Source organism: Nyctibius grandis, chromosome 9, assembly GCF_013368605.1.
Source record: "Nyctibius grandis isolate bNycGra1 chromosome 9, bNycGra1.pri, whole genome shotgun sequence".
Taxonomy (NCBI): domain Eukaryota; kingdom Metazoa; phylum Chordata; class Aves; order Nyctibiiformes; family Nyctibiidae; genus Nyctibius; species Nyctibius grandis.
Window position 1 is genome coordinate 18,425,430 of NC_090666.1, and position 26,009 is coordinate 18,451,438.

The 26,009-nt window shown below is 37.0% G+C and overlaps 1 protein-coding gene across 1 annotated transcript in view; it reads left to right on the plus strand.

Annotated features, from left to right (window-relative positions):
- Positions 1–25,638, plus strand: part of COBLL1 (cordon-bleu WH2 repeat protein like 1) — a 99,535-nt gene extending 73,897 nt beyond the window's left edge. The window contains exons 6-13 of the mRNA XM_068407726.1: positions 60–299; positions 9,055–9,199; positions 9,791–9,859; positions 15,217–15,475; positions 18,039–18,124; positions 19,537–21,161; positions 21,788–21,970; positions 25,481–25,638. Coding sequence (XP_068263827.1) covers positions 60–299; positions 9,055–9,199; positions 9,791–9,859; positions 15,217–15,475; positions 18,039–18,124; positions 19,537–21,161; positions 21,788–21,970; positions 25,481–25,567 — 2,694 coding nt within the window. The 3' untranslated portion in view covers positions 25,568–25,638. The remainder of the gene's footprint in view (positions 1–59; positions 300–9,054; positions 9,200–9,790; positions 9,860–15,216; positions 15,476–18,038; positions 18,125–19,536; positions 21,162–21,787; positions 21,971–25,480) is intronic.
- The last annotated feature ends 371 nt before the right edge of the window (positions 25,639–26,009 follow it).

Here is a 26,009-nt window from a genome sequence, read left to right on the forward strand (position 1 = left end):
TGTTTTCCAGAGAGTGTTAAGTAACCTGGATTTTTTTTTTCTTCCCCCTACACCCCAAGGCTGCCAGTGCCCCAGCAACTCCATTGATGAGCAAGCCAAGGCCAACATTTATCATGAGATCTAACACTGTTAGCAAGCAGTATGATTCAAACACTCTGCCATCTGAAATGCCGAAGAAACGGAGAGCTCCTTTACCGCCTATGCCAAATTCTCAGAGTGCTCCTCAGGAGCTTGCCCAAGCCCAGGTCAGACCGGCAGCTGATATTGTGAAATCTAACAACTTTGATAGGAATGAACAGGTTGGTTACATTTGGTTCACTTCTCCTAAATCAAGAAGTTTAGACATAATAATCCTGATAACCCTGTTAATATCTGCTAAGGCTTGAAATAAATGGGAAATAGAAGTGTAGTACTTGCTTTTAAAAATTTAGTTTGAATATAACTACAGAAATCGAAAGATGTGTTCCTTTTAAACTTTATATCCTGTGTCCAAAGTAGCTGCTGTATTTTGAAAAGGCAAAACCAACTTCTTATATAAGTTGGTATAGTGAGCACACTTTTGTTCTTTTTGGTGAATATTTTATATATTTAAATGTGAGAACATTGTCTCACTTTATTATAGCTAGTAATTGATGTTTGATATTTCCAGTCATTTTTAATGTTTTAGTTGCATGTGATAAAGAGTAGTTTGTTCTTTACATGACATTACTAGAAAAAGGTGGAAATCTTGGGAAGTAGTCTTAACATTCCTGTGTTCCCAGCAAGTTAAAGTAAGGTTTTATTTTAATCAAATAGGGATGTATTTAAATGAAGCTCTGAGATGTGGGCTACATATTTAAGTAATCTATATATCCCATGCAATGCAGAATGTCTACCAGCAGAATTTGGGAGAATTGAGGCATTAAGTATTATCCTGGTATTGCACATATTGTCAATTGTGAATTCCAATTAAAGATGAAGACTGAAATTGTCATTATAATTTTTTTTTAATTTCATACTTTGCTTTGAAAGCAGTATCTAAAGGTGGTATTTAATAAATGAGGTTATTAGCATGCTAGAAAAATAAAATGTAGCACTAAATGAAATACAAGTCTGAGGGATTAATTTTGTGTTACTCAGAGACAAGAAATTTCAAACTGTGACTTTCTTTATACAATGATTTACTCTTTCGTTGATGCACAGAACCACAAGAGAGCACTGTTTAACAGAAGTTCTGAATTTGTGTATTGTGTCCTGCTGAAAAGCTTTATCATTTGAAGACAAAGGTTTCTTTCTGTATTTTAATAAAAGGAACTTTAGGGGGAAAAAAAAATCATGATTTTTTTTTTTTTTTTTTACCTCATCATGTTTGTCTTTTAATTGGATTCAAATTTTTGGAAAATAATTTATTAATGTCAACGTGCTTTAAATGATTAATATCCTACTATGTCTACCAGTAATGTATGACTGCTGGGCTAAGGTATGTCACTCAACAAAATTGCTTTGATTTATTATTTTGTACTGACATTTCTTATTCATCTAAAGTGATTCGACTGAAGTCGAATAGCTCATGAGGAAAGGACAGAAGTCCACATGAAGTTATATTTTTATGTGTATTTTCTGTTTTGTACTACTTTGTGCAGCTCCTTAGAACTTGGAAGCCTTTGGCATGTGGTTTTTTAAGATGACTTCTGTTTCATTCTGATTTGATTGCATAGTGATTTATCAGATAATATGGAGCTTAAGACTTAAATGTGGGTAAATATTTGCTCTGTGCTTTGAATTTTATTAATTCATGTAAAATATTTTGTCTTTTTAGTATCTACTTTCCCATAAATATCATCTAATGAATGAATTTGGACTGCATAGTACATATTGCTCAAGTTGATCAGGGAACTCTTCGGAGGGATCTTATGAGAGACTTCCTTGGATGATAAAGCTGCTCCTTGGAAGAGTGCTGAGATATTTTCAGAGGCAGCCTTCCTAGAGCACAAGAGTGGTCCATTTCCCTAAGTGGGAAAAGGAGTAGGCATAAAAATAAACAGTCCCATTTAAATGTGCTACTGAGAGAGCTCAAGTGCAAAAATAAGCATGTGAGGGATGGAAAGGGGACAGTGCAATTCCCAAAAAGAAATACAGAGCTACTTCTTGGATATGCAGAGATGCAGTTAGGAATGCAAAAGCAAGCCCTGGAGCTTAAAGTGGCAGGAGACGTCAAGGGTAACAAGAAAGGCTTTTGTAGGGTTTTTTTTGTTTGTTTGTTTGGGTTTTTTTGGGTTTTTTGTTTGTTTGTTTTTTTGTGGGTTTTTTTTTTTTTTGCAAGCAGAAGTCCAAAGATGAAGGATGAGGTCATCTACCTTTATTTTAGCAAGGTTTTGGTCATAGTCTACATTTCTTGTTGAAAAGATAGTAAGGTACGGACTAGACAGGTGAACCACAAGATAGGACAAAAACTGGCTAAACAACTGAAATGGTAATGGTTAATGGCTCAAAGTCAGACTCGTTGTCAGGTGCAGTTCCTGAGGAGTTAGTAGTATGGCCAATACTGTTAAATATCTTTATAAACAACCTAGATGATGGAATTGAATGCACTCTCAAAAAAACTTGAAGTTGACACCAAACTGGGCAGAGCGGTAAGTATATCAGAAGAGCCACCATTCAGGGAGACAATGGCAGGCTGGAACTGCATGAGGTTTAAAAAAGATGCACGTGAAATTCTCTATCTGGAATGGAGTAATCCCAAGCACCAGTACAGGCTGGGGTCTGGCTATGTGATCCACCTTGAATCCAGTGTACTTAATACCTTTTAGGCCACACCTGTACTACTATGTCCAGATTTTGTTCCTGCAGTTCAAGATGGAGATTAAAAACAGGCAAGAGTCTAAGCAATGGGATCTAATTGCATTCTTCTGATACCTAGAAGGTGTTACAGGGAAAGTAGAGGTATACTCTTCACAAGGATGCATGGTGACAGGATGAGGACCAATGGGCACTAGTTGCTTCAGAGGAAATTCCATTCAGATACAAGAAGAAAACTTGTCACTGTGAGAACTGAACATTGGAATAGGTCACTCAAGATTTCAAGTGCTAGATGCTCCCTCACCAGAAATATTCAAGACATGCATTGACAGGCCTCTGTGATAATCTAATCTAAGACCTTGTGTTCAACAGAAGGTTGGACCAGATGATGTCCAAAGATCCCTTCCAACTTAGACTTTCCTATTTCACATAGGTGAATCAGACTCTTGATTTTCAAAACTGTATGCACATAATTAGAACAGAAAAAAATATAATAGGGCTCCGTCACTAACAGAAACCAACAAATACTTGTTTTTGCTGTGAGATCAAGCACTGCTTGAGTAATGCTGGCAAGGGGAAGATTTGGAAGCTTGTTTCTCAGAGCTTCCACTGAAGTCTCTAAAAGAAACAAAAAGGTATCTCTAGCTATTGAGACTCTGGTTTCACTTAAATGTAAAATAAAGGACAGTTCCCTTAAAAACAGAAGGTGTTAGGCGAGGGACAATGTAAAGTAATGTTATTTAAATTAAAATGTCATTTACAGGATTTGCAACTTTATAAATGAAAATGGGCACTATTTAAACTCATAGTAAGAATCAGCCTTTATTCCAAGGACTGACATCCTAAATATGGAATTTGAAATGAAACGTATAAGCATTGTAGAATAAAGTGAATTTTGATGGTTGCACAGCATTTCTTCATCTGTATCGTGTGCATTAATGTTTTCTCAATCCAAAGTGACCAATTTGTACTCATTTAATCTAACTCAGTTCTCAGTAATGAGGCAAGTACAGTGGTCACACTAGACCACAATTATTTCATTGTAAACAATATAAGAATTTGGTCTCATATTCCCCACTGTTGAAAATGTGTGTCTTGCTGGAAGGATTTAAAGTCTCTTTCGGGTTGCTCACCAGGCTGATTGGTGTGTTTGCTGGGCTATTTAGTACATCTGGGAGTTTCACTGTTATTGCAGTGTCCCACTAAGTTAATTTACAAAACTTAGGATATATCTTTTTTTTTTTTTTTTTTTAAGGGTTGCTTTTTATCCGCTTTTGCCTTACAAGAAGCGTTTCCTTGCAAGTCGTATTGCTTTTAAGACTGCTTAAGTTCTGAAGCCTGCCCTTCAGTTTATTTGGCAGACTGGATACATACTTTATTTCTTCTATGGACCAGGATGACCTTCTGCATGTGCCTTATTATGGAAAAGTCTCTTCTGTAACATCCACAAGGAAGACAAAGTGAAATGTTAGTTTTGCCTGGATAAACTGTTTGCCTGGTTTGGATAGAAACATGCCAAAGCAGTAACATCAGACAACAGTGAAATGAGCCAACTTTAAGGGAACAGTGTTCTTACTGTTGTCTTTCTTCAAATTCACGGTGTATTGTAGTCCAGTTTCTCACAGTATGAAAAAGGGTTTTAATGTTTACCTCCTACAGCTTCTCCACTTCTTTTCCCTTAAAAAAGAAACTGCTTTCTCTTTATATGAGCAGTTACGTTCTGGTACAAGGGTTGGAATTTTTTCTGCCTCGATTTCAGAGTGGTTATAGAATTAGTCTTTGGAGATACGTTCCTGTTTTTAGGGGAGAAGTTAGTACAATGGATGTAAGGGTAGCTTTTACAAGTTATTACATAGCGTGATTTGCTCATTCTTAATGAGACTCAGAAGATGACTAGTACAGCTTAAACAGTTAATGTTTGTCCAGCAAATTTCTATGTTAAATCAGATTGGAAATGAGCATGTTAGTCTCTAATATTGAAATACCTCACTTATTTGTCAGTTCTAATTTTGGGCAAGGTGGCTCTTGACAGAAGTAGTTTAGAACTAGCAAGTTTAAATACACTTGCATGTAGGGAGAACTCTCAAGGGTTTTTGCAAAGTGCTGTTGTATAACACAGTATATGTATCTTCACAGTTTTCATAAAAGTGGATGCAATTTTCTAGTAATAACATTTCTTCAAAAGAAAATTTCTTTTAAAAGAAAAGCATTTGATTATCTCCAAAATGCCATTGCTGATTTTATTCCTAATGCTTTATTTATAAAAACTAGATTGTGATATCTTTATCCCATGAATGTTTGTCTCCTTACACTGTTTTCAGTTATTGCAAAGGAGCATACGTAAACTGTGCTTGGGTAGGAACAATTAAGTTGAGATTTTTAGTCAAAACATTTACAGTCTTAAATGATGGATAGAACTTCTCAACTGTAGAACTGTAGCTTGCTTTTATTTACACATCTCTAACTCCTAAAGAAATTTAAATCTCCAGTCTTCCCCTTAGAAAAGAAAGAGAAGGGAGAATGGGAGAAGAGTGGGATGCAACCAAACAATGAAGTATTTCTGAAAAGATTTATTAGCCACTGTCACGGAACAACTTAGTTAAGATTTCTGGGAAGGATGAGTTCCACGCTTAAGAAGTTACAACGGAGGCTCAGTTGCTGGAAACTTGATGGTCAGCCCTTTAAAGAAGTTGGGCAATGATGCAGAGAGCACTATGAACATCAGGGAGGTCTTGAACAGAACCAGTGTTACCTGGGAGAAGACAATGCTCAGGACTACCTGTTTGCTTTCGCTGAAGTTTGCATGAAGATCATTTGATGTGATTCTGATATGATTCACAATTCGTGGTGAACATTGCATGCATCCACTTTTCAGTATACCAAATGCATAATTTTATCCCCTTATTGTATTTACTTCTGTACCAGCAAGTATGTAGATAAATCATAGGAGAGAATAGTAATATTGGGTGTCTGGACAGAATAACATCAGCTGAGTTTCTCCAAATATATTCTGTATGTCCTTTCTTTCCAATAGGCCAGAGGTATATTACTTTCTCTGTAGTACTTTGGCTAAGTTTAAGTATTTTGGGAAGCTTAAGTCATGTAATAGAAATTGAGTGCATTAATCATTGTAAGAGCAAATACTTTTTTTTCCCTGTTACTCCTTGGACATACATTTGTCTGCATACTTGTACAAAGCGAAGAAAGAAATACTAGCAATATGGCTAGCTATGTGCTTTGATATCCCAGTCACCTGTATATCTTCTATTGAACCTAGTTATCTATGGAGCAAAAGAAGTAGGTACTGGTGGTATGAAAATGCATGTGTAGTGACCCTTGGTGTGAGATGAGCTTTCCAGCACGCTGAAAAGCTTCACTACCACTACATTCTTTCCCAAGTACTTTTTTTTTTCTGCCTTCCATTCCAGCTGCAAAATTACTGTGGCTTAGTTACCTTTCCTTTGCTTTTTGAAATGATAAGAAGGGCCAGGCAGCATGTTTACCACTGCTTACAGAGGCTAGAACTTGGGAAGCACTGGCCTCTACAAGTGTCTGCTTGAGGTGGTGTGGGATTTGGTGCCAAATTTGTCTGTGCACATTTGAGGCTAAAAAGCTTCATATCCACCCTTGCTTGGTCCAGGATGAAGAGGACAGTGTTAAAAGTGCAACTCCTGCATACGTTGTGCAAGTTATGACAGAGTTCACTGGTGTTTTTGCACAAGCATGGTTAATTAGTGATTCTAACATGATTTTTAATTTAAGTGTAACTGATAAAGCACTGGTTATCATTGGCAGTTGGTATGACACATGAGCACCCAGATGTATATTCCAAAACGTTGTCGGATATGTCTTAATAACGTTATTTTTTTTCCCATCTGTTTAAAGTACTATTTTCACATTATAGCCTTTGTTGGGATTTGAAAGTTCTTAATATTCATATGTTGAATAATTCCTGAGAAAATCTGTTCAGCACTTGAACCTTTACTGGAACATTTATTACTTTCTCGAAATCTCTCTTTGCAAATTGTTTGTTTCTTTGGATGCAAAGGGCAGCAGAAAGGCTTATAAAAATCTTCTAGTAGCATTTGTGCTCTTATGCTGAGAACGTTATTTCCCCCCTACACACCTACTCTTTCTGTGCAGGAGGGAACTCTGGTGACATCTGTTTAGCTGAGTGAGTATGCGCAGAGCTCTGTGCCAGCCAAGTCAGCTGAGGGAGCCTGTGCAAAGCAGATGAGGGCACAGACCTTTGAACAGAGAAAACAGTGTCTGTATGCAGAACGGAAGGGCTGCAGCCTGGCGAGCAGCTACCAAAGAAGAGAAAAATAGAACTGCCCAACAGGAAGGAGGAAAATGATTTAACAATTAAAAAAGCCTCATTTGGGGAAATAAGATTATATTTGACATCCCCTCCTGCATAAATTCAGATGCTGAATACTATTCTTTCTTTTGTTTTGTTTTTTTTTTTTATCTGGGAACTGTGAATAAGAAACTATAACAGTGTAAAGTGATTTTTGTTGTGTGACATTTTAATCTAGAAACTGACTTGTTTAAAAACTATTCAAGCACGCAAGTATTTTTAATTAGGAGTAGAGTGCTATGCCTATATCCTCTGCTGTTCTTGAAGGAACATTTCACCTTGTGCTTTGTTTTTTGTCTTTAAAACTCTGACTCCTGCTTTACTGTAAAAGGTTTGTATTGCTTGTTTTGGCATTAAAGTGATTGGTGGAAGAATTATGCGAACGTTTTGGACAGTGTTGCTCCTTACAGCACAGTGAAGTATCTAAGGGATCTGTCATACCTGACATCAAGGTGGGACAAAACAGAAGACGTGAGTGTGCCCAGGGTAGCTCAGAGGATGGTTTTCACCGTCCCAGTTCATTCATTCAGGTATTCTATTGAGATCTAACAGGAGCTGCCAAACACTGCTTCACAGACATCTTGTGCCAGTATCTTTTATCTTGTGAGTAATTTTCTTCATAGTTTTGATTCTGTGCGACCAAATACTCTAGCTTTTGGTCTTTAATTATCCCCCTTATTGTAGGATATGTATTTGTTTGGTGGTAGCTTTCTAAATGATAAGCATCTTATTCCATGTATATTGACACGGTCAACAATTCTGTTGTCAGTGATGTTTTTGAAAGGATTGTCAGTGAAACAAAAATTACTAAGTGTATTTATGACATTTCTGTTTCTTGATATTCTGCTTTGTGAGTGGGCTGGTTAATTGAGGCACAGAGAAGTTCTCTGAAGATGACCCCACATCCAGTTGCTATGTGGACCCTTCTAGCCCGAAATGAATGTCACTGCTGGATTTTATTATATTGTCGAGTAGACAATTGATAGGGATCAGAACTACTACAGAAATAGGCAGCTGTGTCTAATCCCAAAATACACTCCTTTACTGCTGGGATCCTGAATGTTATCGTTCTAACAGATGTGGAAATACGAGGTTTCTTCAGCATAAGGCAAACTGCAGTTAAGAGTGACAGGCAAATTTATAGCCGCTGTCTTTTTGAGACACAGAATGTATTTTAAAAACAATTTAAAATGCAATTGGACTGCTATATCATAATAAAGTCTTCAGTAGATAGCCTTTGTCCATTTTTTAAATGGTTTTGATTATTTGTGAATTAAGAAAACTTTTTGTCTTTTGCTACAATACTGAAGATATAATTTAACATCAGTAGGTATTATAATTGTTGCTATTACAACTTATTACAATTTTCTCTTCAGTAAGTATTATGATTATAAGACAGTTGTACTTTACAAAATAACTTTTGAAAGCTGGCATTCAAAAAATTTCTATAAAATTTCAAGTAGAGAAACAAAATCCTAATAATTATGTATATAGCCCCATTAGGACTGCCGTTGAAGGAACGGAGAAGGAAACGTGTCATGTCATTGTAGTGGGGTGTACTTGAAGCTTCTTTCCAGAATGATTTGTAGCTACTTTTACAAAAGAATTATTTGGGGTTTGTAGAATAGCCTTTGGGCATAAAAGAGTTCAAATTGTGTTTTATACTATATGTAACAACTGTTTTTTTGTTTGTTTTTTTTTTTTACTGCTGTATCTTATACCTCTTTTTTTTTTTTTGGAAAACTACTCCTTGGAAGAATTAAGATGAGAAACATAATACATTTGGTAATAGGTATATACTCTCTCCTTCCCAAATGTATATTATAATTACCTTTGGAGAATAATTACTAGAGCTATTTTGCTGTTTTTCTTTTTTTTTGGAAATGATCTTCTTCCTCCCCTGTCTCCCTTCTTAGGCCCCTCTGGGATTAGTACGGAAAGGTTCTCTGCCACTCAGTGACACCACTTCTATGAACTCCTCTCTACGGAGGATGAAGCGCAAAGCACCCTCACCACCCTCTAAAGCACCAGAAGATCAAAGTAAAAGCAGTAATAAGACTGGTAATCTTTTTATGCTGTTTAATTGGGAGGCCACAGAAAGTATGGCAATTTGGCTAAACATTAAAGAAATACCACCTTATGAGATAAGAACTTCAAGTGAAAGTATGAGTGCCAAACATCTTCAGATTGTAAGGAGCGGTGTGAGAAAGTAGGCAGGTTTTAGGGCATGCAGATCACAAAAAAGCAGACAATACCAAATTAATTATAGTTAGGTTTAACTGTAGCAATTGTGTTTGTGTTAATCAGATGGACAGCTTGGGGTGGGGAGAAAGGATTACCTTCTCTGGATCACAGGAAGTTTAATAGGAAATGGACTGAGAAGAATAATTTTAGAGAAAGTTTTGTATTGATCTTTTGTAATTCTTCTGTTTGAAAAAAAATTCAATTGTCTTTGGTTCAAAAATACCTCAAAGCTGAGATTAAAATGTCTGGGAAATGTGACAACGAGCACTGGTTGCTTAAGAGAAGGTGCATTTTTTGAAGAACTCACCAATCTGTAAGAACACAATTTAACATTTTATCTATAACTTTTGTTGGTGCAGAAATTGAGAGGCAGTAAAAAAGCTTGTTTTGTTACTTGACTTTTTGCAGTAACAGAGTCAACAGAATCAGCCCCTACTAAAGTGGAGGAAAGAGCCACCGAAGTGCAGTCTGAAACAGGTTGGTTCTTTTTCCAAACACATTGATAAAGTCTACTTCATAGAAGCTATGATAATTTGTATTAGTAAATTACTAAACTATGGACGTGTCCTAAGCATAGAACTAATTTTAACTATTCAGATTAATTAACTCTTCCTTTAAAGTACAAATATGGCTTTCTAAAATAAAGATGTTTTACTGTCTACAGAAACACATACAATATATTTTGTACTGGTCTGTGCTTTATGTTTAATAAATTAAACATTATCCCTGTTTTGCCTTCTCCCTCACAAGTTGTAGACAAGCCAGAACTTCTGTGTTTTTTGTACACCTCAGAACAAGCCTTTCAAAAGCTAAATCCCAGTCTTGTTTTCAGAACCCCACCTTGTGCTGCCCTTGACCTGCATAACCTAGGGGTAGGAGCAAATCTGTGCCTGCCTTTTGGTTTGCATCTGAACAGCCTGTGAAAACATAAGTTGTAAATATTAACTGTATGCATAAATAGTTGTTTATACATTAAATCATTTGTTGGGTGCTGTGGAAAAAATGTGATATATAAAAGTAAAGCTGTTTAAAATACAATTCTTTAGCTGCTGAACATAATACTTTTTAATTTATTCAGTTTGTCCTGTTAAGTACTGTTGTTTGTAAGCATCAGACTGTAGGGTTCAGATACAAGATACGGCATCTAGGAGTCTTGTAAAATTTGTAAAAGCTTTTAGAATACTCAGTGCAGTCTGGAAAAATCACTCTTCAATATATTTCACTAAGAATGGAATACATAAACACTAAGCATGCGGAGTGACACTGGCATTATATGAGGCTAAACACTCAGTTTCTGTGCTAGTTGACAGGAAGTAATTTTCCAGCTATTTTATTCGGGATGCTGGTCAACTTGGTTGGAGTGGTAAAACACAAATGTACCACAACAAGAACTGAAAAAGTCACCTGCCATCCTAAGTCTCTGGCAAAGCGGAAAAAAAAACTATCAACAACCAGTAAATTTGGGCTTGGTTTATTGCCCTTGGTTTAGGGCAATTTATGTAAATTGTCAGAAAAGACCTTTAATAGAAATAATATGTAACTTAGTAAATGGGAAGTATGAACCTATACTGTGCAGCCTGAGGTTGAAGGTGTCATGAAGCTGTAACCTTTCCTTTTCCTAGTTGGTGTAGCAGATGAAGGAGTGTAGTCACTTCTAAGTGAATGGCTCTTAATGATGTTTATTAGTACTTAATTTTCTGTGTTGAAAACTTTGTTTATCTACATGTGATGGGTCTAAAATGATGAGCAAAGTTATCATACTATGATTTAAAATCAAGGTTTTTTGTTTTCTTGACCTTGTTTCTATCTTAAGATTGTAGATCCATGCTAGAATTTCTGCATTTCCCATCATTGTAATGTCTGAGTGCTGCATAGATAAACAGCCCTGAACTTCACACAAATGGCTTGTTTACTCTTCCATAGATTTAGGAACCTCTGCTTGTGGCATTTGAGTTTTGTAATTAAATATTTTAATTTAAGCTGTAATGGAAAGAAATAGAAAAATGTAATCATCTTCACTGGGCTTAGAACAGTCTGTGTTGAGCCTTGGCATTTACCTCTGCTGTTAGTGACAGTTCGTTCTCTAGTTCTGCTGCTGATGTCATCATGCAATGTCCTTTGCTGAAGACTTAATGCATTTTTTAAAATGTAGAGACAAGTCACATAGCACAGCTACACTGCCTTTTTTTCTTTTTCTCATGGGATACTGCTGCTCTCTGGTGGCACCTCTGAAACTGTCCTGAGGCCTATTTAAAAGGGCCCTTTTAGTAAAGCCCATCATGCTGTGAGAACCAATGTTCACCTGCAGCAAAATCAATTGCAGTACACTTGTCCTATTCCTAATCTGAAAATTATGCGCATTTGGGTATTGTTTTAAATAGATAAAATAGTTCAATATCTCTTTAATTGCTAAGTTGGACATAATTTTAACTTTACATAAACTCAGTAGTTCCTTCCATTTGGACTAATACTGCTTTGATTGTCAGGCTTCTGGAAGCATTGTGAGTTTTTGTTCAGCTGTGACTGGCATTCCCAAAGGAGTTCTGTTACTCATTGCTACTTTAGCAAATCTAGGGTTACCTTCTGCCCTACAATGAACCATTGCAAATGTTCAATAAATGCCCTAGTTTGAAGGCATACATCTACTAGAATAAACATTTAGAGAGAATTAGTTTGAACATTTGGGATTATAAACAACATTTTTTTTTCTCAATTATGATTTTTGTTCCCCTTCCCAAAGCTTAATTAATGCTCAGTCTTTTTTTCTAGGGAAGAGGGTGAAATGGTATTTTAAAAGAAAATAACTAAAAAATTACAGATTTTAAAATAATTTCACATCAAACAAATCTCTTGATATAATCTTCTTGGTTACAGTATCTCATAAGAACCTTTTTAAGGACTGTAGAGTCAAGAGCAAAAACACTGGCAGATTTGCATGATGTAGTCAGGCTTTCCGGCTTTGGTGCTTACAAGCAGAACGGCTCACAGAGCAGTGTCAGCCTGTTCTCTGTTGTGCAAAGAGCATTCTTAGTGACTCAAAGGAGACTTGCAGTTGGTCTGTCAGTCATCTTACCAGGTATGTCTTCACAACACCATCCTGTAGGTTTTAACAATATTCTCATAGGGCTAATTAAAACTCAATGGCTAAAGTTCATAGAGAAGAAATTATACACAGACAAAAATGCAATTTATATTATATATGTACTTACATATAGAGTATATAAGCAATAAGTCAACAGTATTTAGCCAGTATTGCCATAAATACTTCCTAGCGATATGTTGCATATAAAAACTCTAAACTGAGGGTTTGGAAACAAGTCATAAAATCTGAACTGTTCTTCTAGGGAGTTAACTACATGATGTACATGAAGGATGGCTGTTAAATGTTGTTTATGTATCAAATGTATTCAGGCTTTATTCTGCTGCAGCAGTGGTGGCCCAGGCCTGGAACGAGATCTAGTAACAGATGAAAAACCACAAACTGAAATTAACTCCAAGCAAGGCTGATATTATGCTGACAAATGAAGTAGAGCACTTCGGAAAAAGTGTGAGGGTTGTTTTTGTTTGGTATTATACATTTGTAGGTCAGGTTAGTCCACTCCAAAGCCTGCAAGTGTTCCTAACACAGCAAAGGACAGACTTTCACGTAGCATGAATGTCAGCAATGTCTCCTACGAACCCAAGCTAAGTTTCCATCCCATCAGTGTAGATACAACTCAGGCTTGGTTATACTTCTCTCCAGAGTAAAAGTGACAGAGATGACAGTAGGGGCTGGGCGTGAAGCCATAGCAACTCCAGAATACTTCCATTTGTCTTGTTAGAAGTCCTGGCTGTGCTTTGTTGTATAATTCAGGTTTCCACAGAGTATTTAGACTGAAGGTCTTAGTCTTTGTTCCTGTGGCTGTTGATAGCTCAGGTGCATGGCATAATAGTTCTCATTGGTGAAGGAGACAGTGTTCTTGAGAGCTGGTTATGGTCTGTGGAATAGTCTCAGCAGGTTTGATGTTTGCCCACATTCTGTTATGCTTTGTTTGTGCCTTGTGACATATATTTATCTTTGCACGCATAAAATTGTACTGCTATCACTAAAATCATCTCCCAGAGTATTAGGTTGCTGGCATGACTCTTCCCTAGATGGAGATGAAAGGGTTTGGCGGGGGAGGGGGGGAAAGGAAAAGAAGGCCCTTAATAATACTAAATTCTTAAGGACCCCCTTTAATACCAGTGTGGCATATTGGGATGTACCTGTGCTTAAATCACATGGAAGGAGCTCACCTGCACCACTTTGCAGCCTTTTCCCTCTTTCCCTGGGAATCTAAATTACCCCTGCATTCAACGCCATGACACGTGTTGATCCCATTGCTTAACGTGTAACTACAAAGCATTATTACAATAAAAAAACCTAGAATTAAATAGTAAAATGTTTGGCTTTTGTAGTGGCTCTGTAACTGTGAATGAGTAACTTTGGTATTACTGAACTCTAACTAATGACCCTATAGAAAAAATCAAAGTTTCTGTTCTGTACTGAGATTTTCTCCAATATATATAGTCCTCTATTACATTTCTATAACTGTGTACTTCTAGAGAAGTACTGGAAGCACTGTAGGATACCAGTCTGTACAAAAAAGGTCAGTCTAAGATTTTTCATACTCTGGGACTTGCTACTTTCCAGCATTGCTTGGTTTAAGCCAGTATTTTGTTTTCATCGTTAGCCTTGGTTTACACTTGGAAGTGTACTGATACAACTTAGAAAAGTCTGAAACCTAATTGCCCAAGTGCAAGACCTGTACCTAACAGGTATTGGTGCATGCAGAGCTGACAGGAATACCCTGGTCAGGTCAGGCAGAGTGCACTGCTTGTATTGCTCAGTTGTTGCCAGTAGCTTTCCATGGCACCATATTGCACTATATAGATGGAATTAGTATTTTCTTGGTGTTATAGAATACAAGTTGCACAGCCAAGAGGTTAATTGTACTGTCTACTTACTAATATTTGAAAAATGTGAATCATCATCTTCTTGTAGGAAGATTCCTGGCAGGGAAGTGAAGCTAGAGATGGTTAGTCCCTCTGGAAATCAAAATAGGTGGATTTACTAGTTTAACTCCAGGTACACTGACTTATGTGTGTCCTAATCCAGTAACTAAACCTTTTAGCTTAACTATGCTCTAGCTGAAAACTTAATTATTTTTATGGATTAACACTTTTCTGTGTACTTTATTTTTGTGCACTTCTACCGTACAGGGCACTGCACAAGACACTTCTAACTATGTTTTAATACACTTAAGATAATTATGGGGAATTTTTATAGTGGTGAGTAAACTTGTTCAAACCATGGGCAAAACTGAGATTTGGTTTGCTCTTTAGTTCTCTAATATACCTACTCTGATATAAAGAAACTGTATTTTAAACCTCATTGGAGAGCTAATAGAAGTATTAAGAAATATGGGTGAAATAAATTGTCTACCTCCATGAAATTTGGGATTATGATATTGTTAAATATATTTTGATCTATCCTAATCCAGTACTTGGGTTAAACAAGGAAAATGTTATGTAGTAGTTACAGATGCAGAAACAGACGGACAGCAGCATGGCAATGAACATATTCTCACATGTAAAAGAGAGAATTGGAAAGAACCAGAAAATACTGTGAAGTTAAAAGTCTGAATTGAGTGTCTTTTTTTTTTTTTTTTGACCTGAATTATGAAGAGAAGTCTCAGTTTTCCTTCTTCAAACTACTTAGGCTGAATTGACCAGTTCCTTTGTATCTACACCCTGCACTGAGAGTTGTGGGTTTTTTTGTGTTTTTGTTTTTTTTTTTCTTTCTGTGAGTGTAGGTATAAGGGGCTCAGAATACAATCTGGAAGAAATTGATGAAAGGGAAGAGATCAGTGTGCAACAGAGAGAGGACGGTGAAAGTACAAATACCTCTCTTGGGATAGGAGAGGTTACTGCAGCCTTCAGCTCTGCTGAGGTACCAGTGGAAACTGAAAAAAATGATCCTGCTTCATCAGCTCCAGTTCCTGGCAGTGTTTCTGTAGACAACTCACAAAGCTTCAAGGAAGAAACCCAAGAAAATATGAGCACAGATGGCAAGTAAGTACGTTTTGTGACAAAGAAAGGAGCATTGGGGAGGGAATGGGGGAGGCAAATAAAATGTAGAGTGCTGTTTCATTGTGGAGTACAGAATAGAGAATTGTGAGAGAGGAATGAGCTTAATGTGCTTAGCTTTCATTGTAGAACTTTTCTGTGCACAGTAATTCATGAAGCTTTTCAACAAAAATGACAAATGAAGTGTTCTGCAGGCTATTCTGTTTAAGCCTCCCTTTCCTTACTACTCAAACAGCCAAACCCCAGAAAAGCTGAACCTGCCTCTAAAATACACAGCGTATTTACTAGAGCAGCATCCTGTGAAAAAATTTGGATTGATTAGTTAAATGAGAATTTACAAATTCATTCTTACAGTTGGGGAAAAACAGGTAGATTGGCCATTTCTGTTCTTCTGGGCACAGTTATCTATTGTTTGCATACTTGTTTTGGTTTTAATTTTTCTTTTGTCTTTTCCTTATCTGTTAGCCAGTTGTCTTGACCTGTCTCGATCCATCTGCTCTCAGGAAAACATGTTATTGCTTCCTTTTTAAAGAATACACACATTACTTTTCTTAACCGCTTTTTTACCTTCTGTATGTTTGCCCTTCAGCATGTTTGTTAAACTACCTGACTCAGCAGGTTTCCAACATGAGTTAGTGCCTGTGTGAAATAAATGTTGATTGTCCAGAGAAGTCCCATTGTGTTAATGTAATTCACTATTTCTCTGTTCCCTGGGGCAACTAAACTGGCTACTGTTCCCAATTTAAATTGAAAGAACTATTTCAGTTATTGTACTGAAGCCAAAACGTGCGAATGCTCTCATAGCCAAGAACTTTCAAGGTAGCATGGGAGAGCTTTGACTTGTATTTCAGGTGTCTGTTTTGTCAGGTCAGGGCCAAGTGGGGCTTTGCAGACATCTTTGGTGCCCTGTCCTGACAAAAATTGTGCCAGTTGCTTGGGTGTTTCTGCTCTATGGGGATCTGTGAGGAGGAGGATCATCCAAATTTTATTTTGAAGTTGTCTTGAACTAGCAAATTACCAGACCTGTGTTATTGGGCCAGTTAGGCCAATTGTCCTGGGGATGTTTCTTTTCCCCCACTAACTTGTAATAGCCTTTCATGGCCTATAATCCTGGTGAGTATCATCTAGCATGCACTGCGCTCTAACTTTAGAGTCTGGCAATCCTTTCTTTCCTGAAATATCACAGGGATTCCAGAATGAGGTCTAGGGTTTCTCTGACATCATATATCTGGAAACCTTTTGATAATTCAGATATTTTATAAAAGATCTAGTTACTTTGAAGAACTGTTTTTTTTATCAAACCAGGGATACATGTAATATTCCAGTCAAAACCACTGATTTCTGTAATGATACTCTGTGGTGTTCTGTGGCTCTTGAGTTTTGGTGGTTTTTGTTGGTTTTTTTTTTGTTTTGTTTTGTTTTTTTTTTTTTGTTTTAACAGTTCAGCCTGTTGTGAATACTTGTAGGTCAGTCCCTCAGCTGTTTTCAAGGGAATGGAGATAAGCAAGAGTATGGAGTGCAGGACTGAGCTTTAACTTTCTTCCAACAATAATTTTGAGAGTGTGCGCTCCTGTTTAGTGGTTTGTTGGACACTTACAGTATATTTTGGACTGTACAAGCAATATGAGGAATTTACCATTTTAAATAATTCAAAGCAGATGTTTCTGTTCAAGGCACTGGATCCTGACAACTAATACATTTGATGTGGCAAATGAATTGGAAACTTCATAATGCCAGTATTTTTAACTACAGAAAATAAAAGTGTCTTAAACAGAGATGCAAGTTTGAAGTTCTAATAATTTTTTAAGAGAAATTTGAAGTATTTTGGCCTTTTTCATTTACCTTTTTAAGTCAAGTACTTAATATTTCCCCCCAAAGAGGAGGGTTTTTTCTAGCATTTTTGCAGTTCTCTTGGCCACCGTGATCTGAGGACAGAAATTGTATGCATTTGCAAAATGTTTAGTATGCAAGTAACATGTTTGATGCCTATTTCTTTGTTGTTCTCAAGATATTTCTTGAAAGGGACAGGAAATTTTTCATTACTATTTTGAAAAGTCTGTACTGCACAGTTCATATGTTCATATGCAGCCAGTGTCTCATGCAGCTTCCTGTGTATCGTGTCGGGGACAAAATCAAGGACACATTTTAAATGTTGGGGATGTCAGAAGTCTTCACACTAAGAACACTGTTATATGGATCATAAACCATCACCTTTGTGGCTTCACTGAAACTGAGTTGTTACCGAAAAGGGGCTTGTTCAAACTGCATGAGGGGAAAAAGGGAAGGGAAAGGAAAACTGTTCATCTGCTTACACAGAAGCGAGTGAATCTGCATGTCATTTTGGTAAAATATCATAGCAGCATTTCCTCTTGTTTTAAAAAAAAAAAAAAAGAAAATAATCTACTCTGTTGAGTACTCCAGTGTTTGGCAGAATGATTCTATTTTGTCCATCTGTGTTTGGAGAATATTGCCAGTTCTCTTGCATCGTTTCTTGTGTTTACTGAAATGAATGATACCAGCATATTTAATGTACTGTTGTGCTTTGCAGAGGACTACAGATTAAGATAAGCAGTGAGCAAGCTGCATTTGAAAAAGATGGGAAGCTTAGCATTTTGGATCAAAATAAAACCGATGGTGAGTAGTTTCCACTCATTCTTAATACTTCAAAACAAGGTTGAAGAGAACTTTTCTATTCCTTTGAAAAAATGACAATACAGTCAACTCTTGAATTGCTATAATCGGATTTTCTTCGTGCTTTCTCTAGCTCTGGTGTATCCTCTTTGAGATTAGGTGACAAGAATTGTCTGCAGTTTTGGGGTTTTTTTTGGTTTTTATTTTTAATATTTTTTTATTACTTCCTATAGCAGTAGTCAAAGCTGCATCGTGCTGTTGTAGGGTAGTATGGGTGGAGTTGTGCTGAGGAGAGGGAAGGCTGGACACAGAGGTTATCCTGGCCTGTAGTGTGACGTGGGCACTGCACCGCAGCGGGGAAGGAGAGGCCATCAGTTATTCTTTGCTTATGAAATTAGCATGAGTTTTCTGCATGAAAATGCAAATATTTTTAAACACAAATAGAACAAAGTGACATGGTGTTTTGAAAAGAAATTACGACATCGGATCATAAATTTTTTCTGTGGATTTAGTGACCTAACTGATCTTTTTTTTTTTTTTTTTTAACCCCTTTGTGACACTGATTTGCAGATTTCTATATTAGGCCTTCCGTAGTCATCTTATATTCATTACACCACTGTTTATAAATCATAACAACATACTGCATGAGTCCTGTTTATATGTGACATAAGTTTTAACTACTATTTTATAACATACTTGAAAGAGGAAAGACTTTTACTTGAAATGAGGAGAGACTTTTTTATTTTTGCAAAATACCACCCCAAATGATTATTCCTAAAGAATTTAATTTTTCCTAATATTGTATTTGAAACAATTTGACCCAAATATTCTTGTGTTTTGGGGAGGGCTACATGTGTTTAGTCCACATGGATGGAAAATTGAATTATCAGACCTGCTAAACAGTTGGAAAACTAGAGTTGGAAGATTGCTTTTGTCCATATGTTTTCCAATTGTTCCCTTGTACAAATACATAAGGTGTGGTTGACAAATATGTAATGTTAAAACTAAAGAACAGAAGCCACAAAAATGTGGAACCAAATAAAAATTGCATCTAACTTAATATTGAATAGTCCTTGAGCTCTTGAGTCACTGATGCCTATATAATCAACTGAAATTCATTAGCACTTTTTAAATGATTTGAGAATAGATTTTTCTGTTAAGTGGATGCATGGCACCAGTAGCCTCGTAATTGAGAAAGAATACCTGAGTTAGAATACTATTATTTGGCAGTATTGGTCAAAGATAAGTGTATCTTTAAATAGCCTTTAAAAGTAAGTGTTAAGGAAAATGTTAGTGTCAGTGAGGAGCTAGTTCTTGTAGTTAAATACATTGGGTGTGGGGCTTCATGATGTAAGGGGGAAGGTTAACTCTTTTTGGTGTTTGTATTAATTTTGGAATGTCTCTTTAACTTAAAGATCCCAGTGATACAAAACTCCTTCCAACAACAGAAGAACGGAAAGAACTTCAGGCAGCTGAAATTAAAACAGTAGATCTTAGAGAAAATAACAAGCTTGAAGCTGACAGACTATCAAACTGCCAGGCGTGTAAAAATGACATCTCTGTAAGTCATAGGAATTATCCTGAATGGATTCCAGAAAAGCAAGATCAGAAAACAAATCAAGCCAGCTTGGACACAGTAAAAACTCAGGATGTTGCAATCCAGACAGGTCCATCGGATAGCAGTTTGGGAAGGACTACACAGAAAGAAATTATTGTTCCTCAAGGTTGTGAATCATCCACATTCAGAGGACTGGTTGCTCAACACAACACAGATACAAACGACCCTCTTCTTCAGGTGATGCATGGAATACAAGAGGATAAAGATACTTCAACAGAACAAAATCCTGAGAGACAAGAAGTTACTCGTGGCAAAGTAATTCCCATAAAAGATCAGAGTCACATTTGTATAAATGGCAGTAATTTTGCTTCATCAGAAACAACTGCAAAAGCTCCAGATGGCCCTCCTGGAAAAGGTTACCCTCTTTATAGACCAGACACCAAACCTAAACCCAAGCCCGCTAATGAAATTACAAGAGATTACATACCAAAAACTGGAATGACTACTTATAAAATAGTGCCTCCAAAATCCTTAGAAATAATGAAGAGCTGGGACTCAGAAATTCCATCAGATTATGAGGATCAAGAAGTAACTCCTTTGGAAAACTCTCTGAATCATGAAGACCCCAAACAGTTCATAGAGCAAGCTGAAATTCCTCATCTTCCAAAAAGTGTGGGTCATTTACAGATTGGTTTGCAAAATGAACGTGCAGCAGCAAGTGATCTGCTGCACAGAGTGAACAGCATTTCTGAACATGTTGTGATGTCTGGAGCTGAGATTACTACTGAGAGCAGCTGGACGGAAATGGAGTCTTCCAAACAGCGTCTCCCACTGATGCTAAGCTTGGATAATACAAATGCTTCTTCTGAGACTCAGGACAAGTCAAATGCATTAAGTCCTACAACAAAGCCTAGTTCTTTTTATCTGCAGATGCTGCGAAGGGCTTCAGGTCATTATGTGACATCTGCAATTGCCAGAACTACTGTTTGTGCTCCTAATTCCATTCAAAATGAAGCTAAAAATACAGAGATGGGAAAAAAAATCTCATCACCTGATCCAGCTTCTCTGTCTTTACATAAAACAAGTACTTCCTCTCTTCCAGCAGATGAAGAAAAAGTTGATGATGGAAAAAAAATTGAATCCTCCACTTCTCCTGTTAAAAGCAATAAACCTTCAAGTTTTTCCTCCTGTCCACCAGCACCGTTGAACCTAAGAACTCTAAGAACTTTTGCAGTTCCAATACCATACTCCAGTTCAAGACCATCCCCTTTTGCTCTTGCTGTCTCATCTGCAGTCAAAAGGTCACAATCGTTCAATAAGACACGTACAATCACTAGCCAGGCACCAAGAGAGGAATTTCCCGTTGAACTCTCCTCTGCTGCTTCGGCAGCTGAATTCTCCTCAGCTATCTCCGTGCCTCAAGTGAAAAACCCTTCCTTAGAGACCATGACAGGGGGGTCACAAAATAGTCTAACGGATAAGGTAAACTTTATTTCTAATATTGGTTGACTGTTGATCCACTGTCACCTAGTGTGACTGGTCTCTGAACTGCTTCCTGATATAGAAAGTGCTGTATTCATACAGTGTAAACACCGTGTGGTATCTAGCAGTAGCACAGCATCATAATGAAATACAGGAATACAGGGAATGTTGAAGTGAAAACAACCTCATTCAGATTATTGGAAATAATTATTTCATGCCATAATTTGCATCCCCTACTTCAAAGAACAGTAAATTAATTAGAATCATTTATACTGTGTATACCTATTTTTATGTTCAGAGTGCCTATGATTTGTTCTTTATGGTTCTGTGTGTTGATTTCTTAAATTTAATTCTGAGTAGTGTGATCGGTTTGGCTTCAAGTGATCATGGCACAAACACACTTGAAGAGGGGTATAAAATTTTGCTGGCTAATTTTCTGAGGGAGAAACTATGTGCTGTAGTGGAAATGTGGCTGATCTCTGAAATCTTGAATGAAGCGAACACCAGAATGGTGGCAGTTTGATATGCAGCCTTGTGCCAGGGTGACTTAGTTTTCCATTTATGACTAATTATGACTAATTCAGATTAAAGGTTTTTGTTTTTCCTCCCACTTCCTCCCTTTATAGAAAGCCAGCAATGTGAATAGTGAGCAGAAGAGTGAGGCGCAGTCAGGTGCTTCTGCTGACCACCCACCCCCTGTCACTAAGAGACAAACTGCAATGATGTTTCAGCGCTCTGACCCAGAACAGATCCACCAGAGCTTGCTGGCTGCAATCCGCTCTGGAGAAGCTGCTGCCAAATTGAAAAGGGTGAGTTTTCATCATTGCCTCCATAACAATGAACTCATGGTACTTTCTTCAAAATTACCATATTAATGCCTGACACTAAAAGCAGTTAGCTTTGGCACAAAGTGCTGCCAGGAGGTCTCTTAACAATGGGAAGGGAGGTGGGGAAAAGAGTTCAGTTTTGTAGAATAAACTGGTGAACGCACATGCAAAGGTTCTTATGTCCATATTTTCAAAAAGTACAACTCCAATCAGCAATCCTCCTGAAATAGTTAGAAATCTTTAAGTTATCAATTAAGTATTTCTTTCATAAAATCAGGAACATATTCAGCACAGGAAAGACATGGATCAGTTGGAACGGGTCCAGAGGAGAGCCACAAAAATGGTCAGAGGGATGGAACACCTCTCCTATGAAGACAAGCTGAGAGAGTTGGGGTTGTTCAGCCTGGAGAAGAAAGGCTCTGGGGAGATCCGATTGTGGCTTTTCAGTACTTAAAGGGCACCTATAAAGAACGATGGGGGCAAACTTTTTAGCAGGGACTGTTGCAATAGGACAAGGGGTAATGGTTTTAAACTAAAAGAGGGTAGATTCAGACTAGATATAAGGAAGAAATTTTTTACGTTGAGGATGGTGAAACCCTGGAACAGGTTGCCCCGAGAGCTGGTAGATGCCCCATCCCTGGAAACATTCAAGGTTAGGTTGTATGGGGCTCTGAGCAACCTGATCTAGTTGAAGATGTCCCTGCTCATTGCAGGGGGGTGGACTAGATGATCTTTAAAGGTCCCTTCCAACCCAAACTATTCTATGATTCTATAATATTCAATTATTTGTTTGTGCTTATATGGTTTGAAGTGATACGGTTTTAGACACATGCTAAGCAGCTTCACCCTAGACCCTGAAGTAGCTGCAGTCTTTTGCAAGCAGATAACACACAGAAAGTTCTGAAGATTGTATTTTTCTATTTATTAGACTCTGTCAGGTCCTTAATTCTTAAATGTACTTCAAGCCTCCTGCTGCTGTTTGGTATCATTAGTAAGATATTTCTCAATGTTTTGTCAACAGTTTTGGTAGGACCATCTTCCTCCACCCCCTCAGGCTAAAACTGTGGCTTAACTTTTCTTTCTCCTGAAATTCACCTATACTTCTCTCGGGTAAAACATTGCGCACTTTAAAAATCTGTATTGTTTTAAATTTGTAACCAGACAATTTAATGACAGTCTCACACAAAGCTTTCTTGACCCAGCATTAGTATTTTGCGTTCTGTATAGAGGAATAATTTCTTACTGCAGAAGGTTAAAGAAGTTCAGTAGTTTTCGCTTCTCTTCCCTTTCCCACTTGAAACTTGAAAGAAACAAATGATGCATGGTGGGTGGATGTGAGGTGGTTTTTTTTGGTTTTATGGAAGTCTTTGATTCCCTAGGGTCAATCTCAGCGGATGGTCAGATATTAGAACAATCCATTTCATATGTAAGGTTTTGTTTCAGTGTAGCATGCAACAGCCTCTCTGAGACTTGTAGACCTCCCATCATTTCTACACCGAATAGGAAGATGCAGTTTCCTGGAAAGGTTACAAGCATGCTCAAGTAGCTTTTGACCTCTAGTCAGTGCAAGTAGTACATAATACACTGTAGCATTACTTCTAACTACATGTCACTAACCAGAGCCACTTTAAAAACAGGATAAGATTAAACAAATGCTGTATTGTTCAGAGTCACATAAAGGTCAAATCTATCTGTTCTACCAGAAATATCGTTTGGATTTTGTTTGCATATATTTTTATTAAGGGGCTTTTTTTTTTCCTCCAATGCATATTACATTCTGAATAATACTGAACTTTATTTATTTTTCATAGTGTGTGAACTTTGTTTTATGATTCTGTGGGAAATATGCACACGCATGGCTGTTGGCACAGTGGCATGTAACTGTTTTAAAAAATAAAGTTCAGATTGTGCTTTTCAAAATTCAAGAAGTCTGTTTCTACTAGAAAGAAACAAAGAAAAACTTCATTATGTGGTTATTCATTATTTTCTAATAGAAATGTTCTTAGGGTAGGTTTGACCCATATAGTCTTTATCAGTCTAGGTACATGAATGGCATGGGGAAGAAGAAAGAGATGATGATTGAAGTCCTTTTTCCCCCTCCCTTTCTTTTCTGTGGGTGGGAGATGTTCTTTCTCAGTATAGGATCTGTTGAGGCTGGGCGTGAGGAGAGGGATATACTTTTTAAGGAGAAATTATAACACAAAGATGCTGTAAGATGAAGAAAAGCATTCTCCAACACAGGAACCTGAAACAGGCTTCAAAAAAATCTCAAACATACACACACAAAATGCAGTGAAGAACCTACTGAAATTTTGCCAAACATAAAATTGTACATGCTGTTCTTCTCACTCTTACCTAGAGCACGTATGCTGTGGTACAGGTATGTCTGACAGCAGAAAGAGAGGATTTTTGGCCTATGGCAAATTTAATAAAAACATGGTCTCATTTTATGTTTGACATGGAGAACTGGCAGTAGTAGGACGAACAGAAATGAAGCTTTTTGTATCAATAACTTACTAGCACCCAAAAGTGATTTCCAGTATTGAAAGGACTTTTGAAATGCATTCACCTCATAGCTTCCACTATCGTGCTGTACTCAGTGAAAGGAGTAATAACCTGATCCATTTGAATTGTGAAAGAGGTCTGTCAGGTGCTTGCTTCTCTTTTTACCTCTTACCATACTCTCCCTTCTTTCAGCTCTGTGAGAGAATCATTAAAAAAACCCAAAATGCTGGCACCACTAGAGAAATTCTTTATCTTTTCCCCTATTTTACTTAGTATGTCATGAGTACGCAATGCTGAGATCTGGGGCCTTTTGTGTTGGCAGTCTTTTCTGTTCAATAGGGCCAGCAGTAATTACTAACCTAAAATGGGTCAAGTGAGGTTTCTTTTTAACTGTTTTTCTCTTCAGAATGTTTTCATAGTGTTTAGTAAACTGTGTGCTGTGGTGTGTGGTTCGCATGGCTGTGGAGCATCCACGGCTCCCATTAACTCCAGTTGGAGTTGTTGGTTTATGCAGCTCCCCTGAAAATCAGGTCTTTGCTATCTATCCTAGAAGTTATAGTTTGCTCCTAATAAAAGAAACATTGCCATGGTATAAGGGAGTGATAGAAGATTTTGTTAGAAATCAGCTCTCTTCAATATTTAATAAAAAGTGTTTGGTTTAGTGATGTGTTTTCAAGTATTTCTTTGCAACCAGGTCTGGAGAAGGACTAAAAATTATGCGTGTTTTGAATAGTTATACATGGAATTTTTAGATAGGATAAAATATGTTTTTAAGTAATTTCTTGTATTTCCACTTCTGTAGCATATGTGCTTTGTTCAGAAATCATGTAGGAGGTCCTTCATTGCGATGAGAAAAATGCTAACTGAAGTAACAGTATTTCTGTTTCCTTGAAGTAATACTGTGTAACACACTACAGAGAGAAGAATCTGAAAAGTTAGGTTAATATTTCTTTTTTTTTTTTTCCTCTTTTTTTCCTCTGCCTCCAGGTTGGTCCTCCATCGAACACCATATCTGTCAATGGAAGAGCCAGGTTTACTCATTTGTATTCCACAGAAGCAAAAGCTAATCACTAGATACTATACCAAATATTTTGCACTTTACTACTGCTTCATAGGCCAACTTAATACTAACTACAAATTTTTGAAAGTGTAAATGCAAGTATATGTTAATATATTTTTGACAATTGTTATAGGAATTTCAAGATGGGTCTTTTGATGCCTTGGAAAGATTATTAGAATATGTAAATTATGGTAATATTTTGCCTTTTTCTCTTTATAAAGCTGACTATGCTGCTAAAAAGGTTTAAGAGAAGGTGCAGATGAGCTTTGCTTATGTTAGAATGAGATTCAAAAATTCTTGGTTTTAGCCTTCAAGACTGAACAATATGTAGCACTATGCTGAAATTACATATTTAAAGCAATCTAAGAATTTTAGATCATTAATTTTCAATTGTGTATTACTTTAACAGATTGTATGAATTTAAATCTACCACATGCTGCCTCCATATTACTTTGT